This window comes from Heliangelus exortis, chromosome 4 (genome assembly GCF_036169615.1).
Source record: "Heliangelus exortis chromosome 4, bHelExo1.hap1, whole genome shotgun sequence".
Taxonomy (NCBI): domain Eukaryota; kingdom Metazoa; phylum Chordata; class Aves; order Apodiformes; family Trochilidae; genus Heliangelus; species Heliangelus exortis.
Window position 1 is genome coordinate 7,638,811 of NC_092425.1, and position 13,759 is coordinate 7,652,569.

General features: G+C 40.6%; 1 protein-coding gene across 1 annotated transcript in view; it reads right to left on the bottom strand.

Annotated features, from left to right (window-relative positions):
* The window catches only part of GRID2 (glutamate ionotropic receptor delta type subunit 2), a 683,099-nt gene that overhangs the window by 270,705 nt on the left and 398,635 nt on the right, over positions 1–13,759 (bottom strand). The window contains exon 4 of the mRNA XM_071742831.1: positions 4,171–4,376. Within this exon, the coding sequence (XP_071598932.1) occupies positions 4,171–4,376 (206 nt within the window). The remainder of the gene's footprint in view (positions 1–4,170; positions 4,377–13,759) is intronic.

Below are 13,759 nucleotides of genomic sequence, written 5' to 3' on the forward strand. Positions count from 1 at the left end.
GGCTCAGTAGTTTCAAGTTCATTGCAGAACAGAGCCTTTGGAATAATAATTTTTTTTAATTCTACAAAATATATAGTATACAGTGAGATGAAGATCAGTATTCTCTCTAATCTGGGATCTGACAACTGAAATTGCCAAGGGCACACAACAGCTTTGTTGGCTCATACAAGATGCCAATGCTCTGAAATTTTTCCTGGATAAACTACTGAATCTCAATGCTGCAGTTAAAAAGTGTTCTTACCTATTTCTTTAAGGGGTCACTACCCCTGCAACAGAACCAAGAGAAGAGAGGCTGGCAAGGGGTAGCAAGGTATCCTGTCACACCTGCAAAATTTGCAGTAATCCTTCTGTCAAGGGGAAGAACTGACAGCTGAAGGTGGCAGAGACTTCAGCTCCTAGACTAAGACCTTCCAGAGCCTGCCTGTCAAAACTCCAGCAAAATCCCCAGCTTATACCAGGGCTTTTTCACCCATGGCTTAGTGGATTTTCAGTGTATAAAGTCTCCTTGCTAGTCAAAATAATTTACCTCTATATCTAAAATACCGAATCAGCTGCATCATCCCTCCCTTGTAGCCTTGCTATCAGCTCCCAGAGCCTTTGCACAGAAGAACACATTCATATGCCTGCACACAGTTGATAAGGTGGTTTTCTTGGCTGAACAGAAATGAAGTTGTAAGATGAGATGTACTGACAGCATGTTGGCTCCATGGAGGACTCCCAGCTTGCTTCCCAAAGTTGCTTTGTTATCCTCAGAACCTCACTCACAAACTGAGTTTCGTGGTCTGTTCTTCCACCTACCCAGCTTTCTATCACTTGGCTTTAAAAGTCCTCTCTTTGCAAGGTGGGATCAACAGAGGGGTGGTTTCTCTCCTCCCTTTTTTACTGCTGTTCTGAGACACTTTCCTGTAAAAGCTGACAGAGTAAAAGAGACTTTCCTGGCCCAAACTGTCCCTGTCCTTTCGCTAAAGCTACCGGTGATTTTTTTTCTACTTTTGTTTTCTGCCACTTGAGGCTGGATTTTTGCTCTCATGCTGAGCTGGCAAGGACATCCTTTTCCTACAAGTTCAGAATCCTTACTCTGCAGGTTTGTCACAGATCAGAAGAACACATGCAAAAAAGCCCACCCTAAAATAAAAAGTAAACAAGTGGCACACAGCTCACATCAGTCACCAGCGCTGTCAGACAGCAGAGCAATTTCTGTGCAAGATGGTTATTCCTGAGGTGCTTTTCAGTAATCACAGAAGTGTCAGTAGGAATATTTCCCTTCACCTGTGGGACCTAGATGATTATTTGAAGGTAAGGAAAGACCTCATCCCACTAAAAAAAATAAATAAATCCATACATCCACAATTTTTAGCCCCACTGTATGGCACTATTTCAGCAGCATTTTGTCTCTTCTGCCCCTTCAGCTCAAAGCAATGAAGGGCACCAGTGAATTTGGCTGGGCCATCTCTCTTGCTTTACATTAATCTTTATCCAGTAAGGTGAGAAGCTGTGATACCTGCTCCCAAGACTTCCTGCCTTTCCATGCCCTACAGAGGGCAACTTAATCCATAATCATTAGAGAAAGTGGGGTTTTATCTCCATAGCCAGACAAGTGTACTTACACAAGTCAGTTTTCTTGAGTATACAAGGATAGATCCCTGCAAGCTCCAGTGATACAAATGCTAGAGATAAAGAAAGGATCTAACACAAAAAAATCCATGCTTTTTAAAAAAAAAGCCCACAAAGCCCCAAAAACTAAAGCCCAGAATGCTCTTGCTTGAAAATAAGAATTTGAAAGAGTCAGAACAAAGAGAAATGCTACCATAGGGAATCTCCAAGTCACAGACTGCCTATTTACACAGGCCAGTGTCCGACTGTTTACCCTGGAAAAGTTGTTACTTGCATAGTAATCAAGGCCAGGCTCACTACAGCTGTTGCAGAGTGAATGAAGCCTCTTCTCAGCCACACAATGAGAGGGCTCAGCCAAATCATTCATCTCAGAAGGGATCAAGAAGCAGAGATTATGGGAAGTCTGGGGAGTGAGGCTGACAGCTGAATCCAACTAGGCAGCCAAAAGTATCTTCTGGGTGGAAAAGCCCCCCAAAAAACCAAGGACTTGTCTGCATATGCTGTTGTTTCTTACTAGTTTTGTTAGATTTACACTCTAAACACACCAGGTGAAACTGAATTTCTAAGCTGACCATGTTTAAGGCACAGTGTTTGGAATAAGCATATCCAGACTTGAATTGCTTAGGAATATCTTAGGAATATCTTAGACCTCACAACTTTTTTGCCCAATAAAGTACCGGTTGAACTGCAAAATAGGAGTTTTCATCATTCACTGGCAAAGCTATCCCAGCCTGTTTCTCCTTGCACAGACACAGTGTTGGAGCACAGTCCATCCACTGCCACCAATAGAAATAAATACAGCAGTAATCACACTTGTGGTTGAGTAATCACACTTCTGGTTGAGTAACTCTTCCTATTGAGAGGTTCCTGCTGTCAGTTTTTCTGGACACACAGCACACTCCAAATAAATCCCATTATGCTGACTGCTGACACAATCTTTAAGGTAGCACCCATTGCGGGACTCTCTCTTTGAACCTCACTCACAAGAGAAGATAATGAATGAAGATAAACTCTCCCAGTACTTTTACTGTCTCCAGAAAAGGAGAATCATTGGTAGTTTTTTTGTTGTTGGGTTTGTGTATTTGGTTTTGGAGAGGAGGGGGACTGTGGCTTTGGTTTAGTTGTTTGTCTGTTGGCTTTTGGGTTTTTTGGATTTGAGTGGCCAACAGCAAGGTGAGATCTTTGAAGTTATCACCTACGAGTTTTCAAGAAAGCACACAATTTATTTTCAAGTTGACAATGACTTGGCTACTATGCACAATTGTGTAAAAACCAATTATGTAGCAGGTGTACACTCTTTTAATGAAGTGTTTTTCTTTAGGAACATACAGAAGTTTTGTTTCACTGAGTTACTGTAATTAGAGCCCCAAGCCCTTTTGCTTCCAGGTTGAAATGTGAAATATCTTACAGTGCCACTTACTGAAAAATAAAACATTTGTAACTTTGGTGATGAAAGCAGTGCAGAACTATCTAAAACATACAGACAAATTGTTTACAACCTATAAAGAACTACAGACAGTTGGAAAGAGAAGCACATCCTCATTACTTAGAATTAGTAGACTTCAGTGTGTAGTGAGGACAGCAGAATGCCTGGCTCAATAAGAGCAAACAAAAAAAAATCAAAAAAGAAACAAAAAAGCCTCTTTTCTAACTAAGATTCCTAAAAGGCATTCACTGCAGAATAAATATGCAGAGTTAGTTTTTAAGCCTCAGTTTCTGAAGGCAACAAATTCAAAGCGAAATTATTACAGAGAGAAGGTATTTATATGGAACAGAAAACAAACACATTTTTAACCATTGGTTGATGATGAGTATGCACACATTTAAAACACCACACAGTACAGTGCTGTGTAAAAAGACTCAAAGAATCATGCCACTCACTTAAAAAAAAAAAAAAAAAATGTTGAACAGAATGTGCCAGTCTTTGGTCTCTCAATCCTGTTAAACCTTCTGAAAATTCTGACCATACTGCTTGCAGTTTTTGTTTAAATACACAATTGTAACTTTAGCCTATCATCCTACGTTCTTCATTCAGATCTAATTCTTCATAAATTCAATTTCCTTAACTACTATTCAGTGGCATGTAGCAGATAATGACTGAACATTATTTTATATTAAAATGAAATGCCAAGCACGTAAACAGATATTTAACCACTAATTAATTATTTATATATATATATATATGAAGAAGAAATTGTCAATTGGAAAGATTTTTTTAGTGAAGGACAAGGAAATCAGCAAGGAAATGGCAATGCAATAGCGACCAGCTTTGAACAGAAGTCTGAGGGCTAATTTTTCTGTATACTTCCTAAGTGTTTTGCCCGTGCAGAATATAGTGAGACTGCTCTGTATGCACATTTATAAACATGTACAATGTACACATGTACAAATACCCTTGCATAGTATCTTTGGAGAGAAGATATTTAAATTCTTCGTTTGAGGTTTTGGGTGTTGGTTGGTTGGTTTGTTTTTACCAAGTCAATTAAACTGAATCTTTTGGGAAACAGCTGGACTCTTGGTCAAGAAATCAAGAAGTTAGCAGTGATAAACACCTACCTCTGTTATGAATGATTTGGCTGTCGAGGGGTTCATGATCAGAATTGCCCTCCTCAGAGTGTCCCGGTAGCGGTTCAGTTCTTCTATCCGCATGCTGGCAAAGAGCCCCGTGATCATTTTATTGATGTTGTTTTCCACTTTCTGCAAGGCTACATCCATTCCCTGTTGAGATACTTTGTCCAAAAACTCTTGTATTCCACGGATATCTAGGAAAAACAAAAGCCAAACAAGGTGTTAATTGGTAAGTAGAAAAAAAGGCACAAATCAGTTCTGCTCGCAGAAGCGTTTTGTTCAGTCAGGTAGACAACATATGGCCTTTCCCTTAATATTAATTGGAGCATTTCCTGAACTATGCTCATGACATTTCCTAAAGTAATAAAACAGGAGAAAGAATCACCATATATCAGCTACTGTCCAAAAGAATCACTAAGAACAAACCAACAAATATTTCTAGCAACTTTCCTAATTTTGTCAGTCGATCATTACACGTGTTCCTTATTTTTCTGAAAGGACTTTCTGAAAGGCTCAAAAGCCAGAAAGAACAGTGAAGCTATGAAGACTTAACAGGCTTCCTTTAAATGAAGGTTGTGGGAGGGCAGCCAGGGGGGAGAATGACAAGAAGATTGTTTTCCTTTGTGGGATTCAAAACTATGTTACCCACTGCAATGCTGTGTAGCTTAATGTATATAAATGAAAATATAATCAGAAAATTTCAGTGTTGTTCCAAAATGCATAACTATTTATTTTCTTCAAAAACAGACCAGACATATTTCCTTCAAAATAGAACCAGACATGCAGTTGCAATGGTACTGCCTGCTGTTGTCTGGTACCTCCAGTGCCTGCTGAATTTAACAAGTTCTTTCAGTGTTCATTCTACACAAATTCTTTTCTTTTTTTTTTTTTTTCTTTTTTTTTTTTTTAATTGTTTGGAAAGGAAGAATTGAACAGCAAAATGCTAACTGTGTTTACCACCTAGCTAGTAATACCTTTAATGTCTCCCAGACTGAATGTCTGGGTATTCTCACATTGTGGTGCTACCTCAAACTGGCCAAAGGCTTTAAAAGCCTTTTTCAGTAGTGAATACTGCAAAATCAAGCAAACCACTTGTTTGCTTCTTTTTCTCTTCTTTGGAATGGCTTTATCTAACTCACAAACAGTAAGCTTAAAATTTAAAATAATTCAATGACTTCATAAGGCAGAGCAGGGTCTCCAGGACCTCAAGAAAATCCCTACAGCATCACTGAGTCTTTGTATCTGACCCCAATCAGCCACTGCTGTTCCTCAATCTTCTTCTCTGGAACTAAGTCAATGAAGTTTCCTAATGTGACTTATCTCCTGGCAGTCACTCAGACCTGCTCTCCCAGGGGATATTCCTCAGGGCATCCTTTCCTGCTAACATACAGACACTAACACAAACACTATGTTAAAAGGAAAAAAAAAAAAATAATAGGGCCAAAGGAAGAAAGGAAATCTGTAACCCAACCTAAAAAATTAACTGCTGATGAAACATTACTTTGAAAATAAAGGATCCACAGTGTTAGGCAGGCATTTGTGGTTAATACATAAAAAAAAAAAAAAAAAAATTCTCTTCCCATTAGAATAGTAAAGATGACCTCTCTTAGGTACATGGTTCTCATTCCCATTGCTGGGGAACTGCAGTTCTTGCTCTACTTCCCTCCTACATCTCCGGTGCTCTGAGTTCCTTGTCTTGATAGTTTGTTTTCCAGAGGAATGGTCAGACCTGAGACTAAAAACTGATCATGTGTGACACTTCATGAAGTGTCTTGTATTTGAGAAAACTTCTGATTAGATTTTCACAACTGCCTCACTGCTTTGAGAACTTTCATCCTCCCCTACTCCCTGCCCTTCTTATACTGAGGGAGCAGAAAAAACAACAAAAAGGTTCCAGTTATTACTAAAATGGGATAAGTAAATATGAGATGAAGAATTCCAAAAGTGTTCATACTACTGGAAGCACCTTAGATGAAGTTCACAGGTGATGAGAGAGGACAGCAAAAGCCTGGAAAAATGAGACTAAAAACAGACTGGAGGGATGCCTAGGCTGGAGGCATGATTGACTCTAAGCATGGGAAGAGATGTTGCATGAACAGGCATTTACTACACCAGGAAAGGGCCCTTAGGGTGGTTTATTTTGCAGATGGTACAAGTGGCACCATGCTGGCACACAGTGATAACAGCTCAGGGTAAACCCAAGACAAACCACAGAGAATAGCAGAGCATGCAGCTGCTGCTTATCAGGACTGCAGTAGCTACACTCTCACAGGAGTACACTGACAGGTGACAGCTTACAGAGATATTGAAGCTCATTTTAAGACCAGGGGAAATAATGAAAATAATTTCTTTTGAGGAAGATATTGTGAGAAAGTCTTCTAAAATTTCCTCCAAAAGCAGCCTAGACCCTGGCACCCTCCTCTAGGTGTCAAGAGCCCTGTGCTACCAGCACTCAGCTACAGTCAGACCCACAAACAAAGCAAAGCATCATCAACATAACAGAGACACCTGGATGATTCATCCTTGAGATCACATGTAGCTATCATAGAATCATAGAATTGGCTGAGTTGGAAGATCATCAGAGATCATCAAGTCCAACCCTTGATCCACTCCCGCTGCAGTTCCCAGACCATGGCACTGAGTGCCACATCCAGTCTCTTTTGAAATATCTCCAGGGATGGAGAATCCACTACTTCCCTGGGCAGCCCATTCCAATGTCTGATCACCCTCTCCATAAAGAAATTCTTTCTAATGTCCAACCTAAACCTCCCCTGGCACAACTTGAGACCTCTTGTGCCCTCTTGTCTTGCTGAGAGTTGCCTGGGAAAAGAGCCCAACCCCCCCCTGGCTCCAACCTCCTTTCAGGGAGTTGTAGGGAGTGATGAGGTCTCCCCTGAGCCTCCTCTTCTCCAGGCTGAACACCCCCAGCTCCCTCAGCCTCACCTCACAGGACTTGTGCTGGATCCCTTCACCAGCCCAGTTGCCTCCTTTGGACCTGCTCCAGCACCTCAATCTCCTTCCTGAACTGAGGGGCCCAGAACTGGACACAGGACTCAAGCTGTGGCCTCACCAGCGCTGAGCACAGGGGCAGAATCCCTTCCCTGGACCTGCTGGCCACGCTGTTCCTGAGCCAGCCCAGGATGCCATTGGCCTTCTTGGCCACCTGGGCACACTGCTGGCTCATGTTCAGCTTCCTGTCAATCCAGACTCCCAGGTCCCTTTCTGCCACTCTGTGCCCAGCCTGGAGCTCCCCATGGGGTTGCTGTGGCCAAAGTGCAGGACCCGGCACTTGGCCATGTTGAACCTCATCCCGTTGGAATCAGCCCAACTCTCCAGTCTGTCCAGGTCCCTCTGCAGAGCCCTCCTGCCTTCCAGCTGATCCACACTCCCCACCAGCTTAGTGTCATCTGCAAATTTGCTGATGATGGACTCAATCCCCTCATCTAAATCATCTATAAAGATATTAAATAGAACTGGGCCCAACACTGATCCCTGGGGACACCACTGGTGAGCGGCCGCCATTTTGAGGCAGCCCCGTTCAGCACCACTCTCTTGGGGCCTCCAGCAGTTCCTAACCCAGCACAGAGTGCTCCTGTCTGAGCCCTGGGCTGACAGCTTTTCCAGGAGAATGCTGTGGGAGACGGTGTCAAAGGCCTTGCTGAAGTCCAGGTAGACCACATCCACGTGGGAAATATGATGGTGAAAATATAGATGAATGCAACTGGGTTTAGCTAGTAATCATGGTAGATGAACACTATCCAGCCCTAAGAGGGCTTAGCAAGAATAATTCAGCATCTAAATCTCATGGACCTTCAGAGAAAAGCTGGAAAAACCTGCACTAGAACTCTTCATGCTGACTTTGCTGGCAAACTGTACCAAAACTAAATTTGAGCTTTCCCCTTTCTACTGAGCTACAGAATCGAGGATTTGAGGGCACCCAGCATACACCTAAGTTTCAAGATAAATCCCTCTGGTAGAGAAAATACTTTGTCCATTACCTCAGTAGAGATGCAGTAACTAGAGAGTGTTAGAGATAGCACCAGTTTACCAAGATACTTCATATTTACAGGCTTGTAATAGCTTATAATCAAAGAGTCCACAACAATTATTCAACAGGGTTAGTCTGGGAAGTCAGATGGTCACCAGCAAGTTGGGTTTCTTGTCTAGAGCTTTAAAATACCATGAACTGGCAAGAAAAGGTATTTTAGGCATTTAGGCTATTTTAGGCATTCAGCACTGCAAGCCTATTCTTCACACACTGTTGAAATACCAGTATTACTGAACACTTGAAGAATAATTTAAACATGAATAAAATACATGCTTACCCTAAAAATAAATCTCCATAAGAGAATCAGATACTAATTACAGCTTCTATTTAATATCTAAATCAGGAAAATTAAATTCAATCTAATCAGAGATGTTAGAATGTTTTTTTAGATGTTTTTGGCACTTTAAATACCAATTTAAAAAGCAACAAGATTATTCGAACTGCTACAAATATGCCTAGTTTTATGCAAATGATCAAATAACTTCTTTCCACTTTAACCCTTTCATTCTGAAGTTCCTGACGATCACTCACACTTAAGAGTTGATCGGCATCCAGGCAAATGGAATAAAAACTGGATAAAACTGACCAGTTGGAGTCAAAATTCCTGAAGTATATGGAATACATGGCAGGAAATAAATACAGGCTACTTATGCCTCATCTTACCCAGCAGAAGAATGGAGGTACTGGTGGTGCTATGAAAAAACATATAGCACATAAAACCACCCTGCTATTTAAATGCTATTTAAACCATGATGGTGCTTCCAATATTTCAGCAGCAAGTCACCAGTGATGATCATATTCAATCTGTATGCCAAAGAACAGATGCTGCCTCTGAATGGGCAGCATTATCTTCCCTGCCTGGATTGTCTGAAAGTGGCACATATCCACCCTGCACTATGGAATCATCTTTCTAATAGATAAACTCCTTCTGCAGAGAAATCTGGCAAGCAACCTGTGGCACAGATGGCTCTGCCACAGAGACACAGGACTGTTCATGTCTGGAACACAGGTGTTTCTTGCCCTGAATTTCCTAGCCAACCTGTTGCCCAGCCAGAAGATACATTTCTATTTGCTATTTAAATTAGATGAGTCACAGTTATTTTTGGAAATGCAGAAGAGCAGCCCATAATCACAAGTATTAATTATCCTCCTGAATGAAAAAAAGCCAAAGTTACCACATAGAGATAGACCAAGTTGCTGTCTCCTTTCCAAATTCCCTGTCACTATAAGTTAGCATTATGTTTTATGGTTTCCCACTATACAACCATCAGTTTTGCCCTATGTGTGTGCACAAGAACATAGCCCCACTCTGCAGTCAGATCCTCAGCATCAGGGTCTAATTTTAAGAGAAATGTTAGCAAACATCCTCTTTTTAACCAAAATTGAGAATGATTTAAGAGACTGGGAAGCTGGCTTACAAAGTCTCATAAACAAAGAGCAAGGTAAGGAGAACTCAAAGACTGTTGGAAATCACCTTCCCTGACTACCCAAACACAACCATGGCACTACAAGGATAATATACAAGGCTATAGGAAGGCCTATAGAGCCCTGCACAACTGGACACAGCAGACAGGCTGCAGCCAGAGCTGAGATGCATCTGCAGAGCATCCTTGTGTGAGTGAGCACAAGACCCATGGCTTCCTAAGCTCTGAAGACCTGACTGATGTATTCAGCATCAAGCTGAGATCTGAATTCAGATGCCAGCTTTACCACAGCCTTATTATTACTGTATCAGTTATTGTGGACCTGACCAAAAAGAAGAATCTAGGAAATGAAGCACGAGTCAAACTGACTGCAAGCATCTAAACTTACACTGCTTTTTCACTGAACAATATTTTCAATACTGAAGGAAACACAAGAAGCAGGTATTTTACCTGTTCGGAAACAGGTATTGCATGCTCAGGGCAGAGAGAATCATCCTTCACAGACTATGGGTGCTACACCTAAACATCCTTATATGACAAGCTTGGTAGGAACAGACAAACCTCACCCCATATAAACAGCATAATATAATGAGAAGCCCAGCAGTTGCATTGGAGAAAACATGCATAGCCAGGTGATAGGAACAAGAAGCCTGTATTTTCAGAAGCTCAGGAGGATTTAAAAACCACAGCTTTCTGTGACACCATATTGGAGGAGAAATAGGATCTCTGCTCTCTTTTCATTTAAGTTTCTACACTTTATTTGTGATAAATTTGGAAGAAGACGACTCCTGACTTCCATGACCAGATCTTTATATAAAAAAAAGAATAACACTTCAACAGGGCCCTTTTTTTTAAATCACTGGATCAGATGTTCCTCTTACTTCTTTGTTCTCCTTGGCCCTACATAGCTTCCCTTTGCTATCTTATTTCCACAGAGACTAATTCCACCTGGCAGAGGCCCCCTAATCCATTTTGAGGAAAGTCTAATAGTCAGGACAGCCTAGAATAAATATATCTGGATTCAGGCATTTCATATAGGAAAAGGAATATGTATATGCAGTAAAGATTTTTTAAGTGGTACAAAATGAACCGGAAGCATTAAATAAACAACTTGCACGATAAGTACCTTTTACACCCTTACTAAAACTGAGAATTCTACAAGTTAGAAGTGGATGCAAAGTTTCTGTAAAAATTTCAGATCACACTATGATCAGGAGAAGAAAAAGCACTATTCACCAACTGTAATAAATTAACCCATCCACTTCACAGAATCACAGAATTATTGAGGCTGGAAAAGACCTCTGAGATAGATCAAGTGACCTGACACTACCACACTGGCCAGACCATGGCACTGAGTGCTGCATCCAGCCTTTCCTTAACCACCTCCAGGATTCTCCAATCCTCCACTTCCCCGATCAGCCCATTCCGATGCTGATCAGCCTTTCCATGAGGAAGTGCTTCCTGATATCCAACCTAAGCCTTCCCTGGTGCAGCTTCAGGCCATGCCCCCTCATCCTGCCACTTGCTGCATGGGAGAAAAGCCCGACCCCCACCTGACTACACCCTCCCTTCAAGTAATTGTAGATGGTGATGAGGTCTCCCATAGTCTCCTCTTCTCCAGGCATAACAACTCCAGCTCCCTCAGCCTCTCCTTATAAGATTTTCCCTGTAGTCCCTCCATAGCCTCATTGCTCTCCTCTGGAGCCACTCCAGCACCCCCCAAATGCTTCTCGAAGTGAGGGGCTCAGAACACTACACAGTCCTGGAGTTGTGGCCTCACCAGAACTGGTACAAGGGGAGGATTACATCCACACTATTCCTGACACAAGCCAGGATGCCATTGGCCTTCCTTCCAAGCACTTCTCTCATTGTATTTCACTAAAAATGACAAGATGCTCTCTCAGCCCTTTGGTTGTCTCACACCAGGTTTATAGTCATGAGGCTCACTCTCCCTCTGATGCAATTCTAGATCTGAGAACATTTTCCTCTCAAAGTCCAGGTAATAAATACCAACTAATTCAGCTGTGGCAGCAAAGGGGAATTCACCTGTCATAAATATTCACTGGCTGATTTACACAAAAGACCCCTTTATTTCTTCACTTGATGAGAAAAGCTGTGGTGTAACAAATTACACTGTTCCAGTTCTTCTCAAGAAAGCTTTCTAAGCCTACCACAGTGATTCTTCCTTACACAATGATGCCTAATGTGACAGCAACTATTAATTATGGAAATGCACTGTACCCAAGGGAGATAAGCAGCTCCAGCCAGACTCTGAGAGTGCCACTGCTCTGCTTAAAGCCTTGAGCAGTGTTCACGTTCCTGTGCACATCCTGATATTTATTAACATAGTTAAGATCTAGACTGAGGAAAATAACAATTTAGCATGATGATTCAATAACAGTCCTTCATCCTACTTGCACAACAGTGGGATTCTCTCTCATTAGTCAGCTTATATGTTATTCAGTGAGCCTCCAAAGTAAAACAAATTAAAAAAAACAACCTCCACAGCTTTCATAATAGCATTTGGGAACTGAGAGGGAGCAACTACCTAAAGTGTCTCAGCTGGATGATCTAGCTTCAGAGAATTTAGCAGTAGTCCAAATTTATTACAAGTAAATTCAAGCTCAGATATTGAAACGCACATGAATCCTCATTTATAATATCAAAATTGCTGGAACCTTAGAAGAGGGGATGATATTTCTTGGGGGAAACTGAAAATCTGTAAGTGGTAAGAGTGACTGCTTTTTCCTCCCTTGTTTGAAATTCTCCGAAATTTCACACTTCCAAAAACAAGACAACAATTTTTCTCAAATGTCTTAATGTCATCCAGCTGAGAAAAAGGAAAGAAAATGTACTTAATTTTTTTTTCTTTTTTGAAGATGTTTCTGTTTCAAACTGCAATAAACCCAAGTAACTTCAATTTTCTTGTTTGGCACGAACTATTGTGGCATTACAGAAATGTCTATGTCATCCTTATTTTAAAGGATCATCCAAATGTTAATTACATTAGTTACTTTTTGTTTCATGTCATATGCCAACTACTGGAGATTATCCTTCAAATATTAAAAAGCAATACAGAGTCTCCAGTAGCTGAATCAATGTTGAGGCAGAGATATTAACTTTTGCAGTTTGCAAATCCTGCAAGACCTAATTTTCCAACCTTAGTGATGACTGACACAATATTTTCCCTTGGAGTTGCTCAACGTCTTAAGTGGAAAGAAAGAGGGAAAAAAAAAAAAAAGCAAAGAAAAAAAATAAAATAAAATTGAAGCTAGAGCTAATCCTTAAGAGTACAGCTGCTACCTTAGCTTCTCAAAAATAGAAACCAAGTCATATTGTGATCACCCCACATTTGTGGAGGCTCACAAGACAATATATTCTATAATCAGGTACTTCTGATTGTGTAACTTGCTTTCTACCTCTTCATTCAATTTCATTTTGACTACAGCTTGAATCAGAGATTTCCAAAAGGCTTCTAGAAGTTGTCTTTGAATAAAAAAAAGAAAACAACAAACCCTTGAAAAGAACTAAATGTTCACTACTTAGTGCCTCCAAAGATGATAATGGCTTAGAGGCAAGTGCTGTTTAACCCACGGTAAATGCTGAAGATAAAAATCATGCTAAACTTGAAAAATTATACTTAAATCCTATACAACTGTAAAACAGAGCTCTGTACCTCTGCCTAGGTATATACCTTTATTTAATAGCAAGTAATCTATTCTGCCTTTATGATACACCAACTCTCCCTGTGGGTTACTCCATGCTCCTCTATAATTTTTTCAGTTGATTACAAGTTTACCCTACAGAAACAGGAATATTTGAAGAGAGACTGCTGCTGTGAAGAACATAAGCTACAAAAGTGATGCTGATAAACTAACATTAAGAAATACTGTAATATTTTCTTGCCTTTTCCTGTCTCTCTCTCTGCTTCCTCTTTTTCCTAATTGGTAAAAAATCTTAGAGATGAGTTTTCTTTTCAAGTTATGATACTATCTGATATTGCCAATGTGATTATACTTAACACATGCCTTTTTTTCCAAAGATGGTATAATATCTTCCATTCAATATGCAAAGTATGTTGTTCAGCAGTTTTCTTATAACTGTT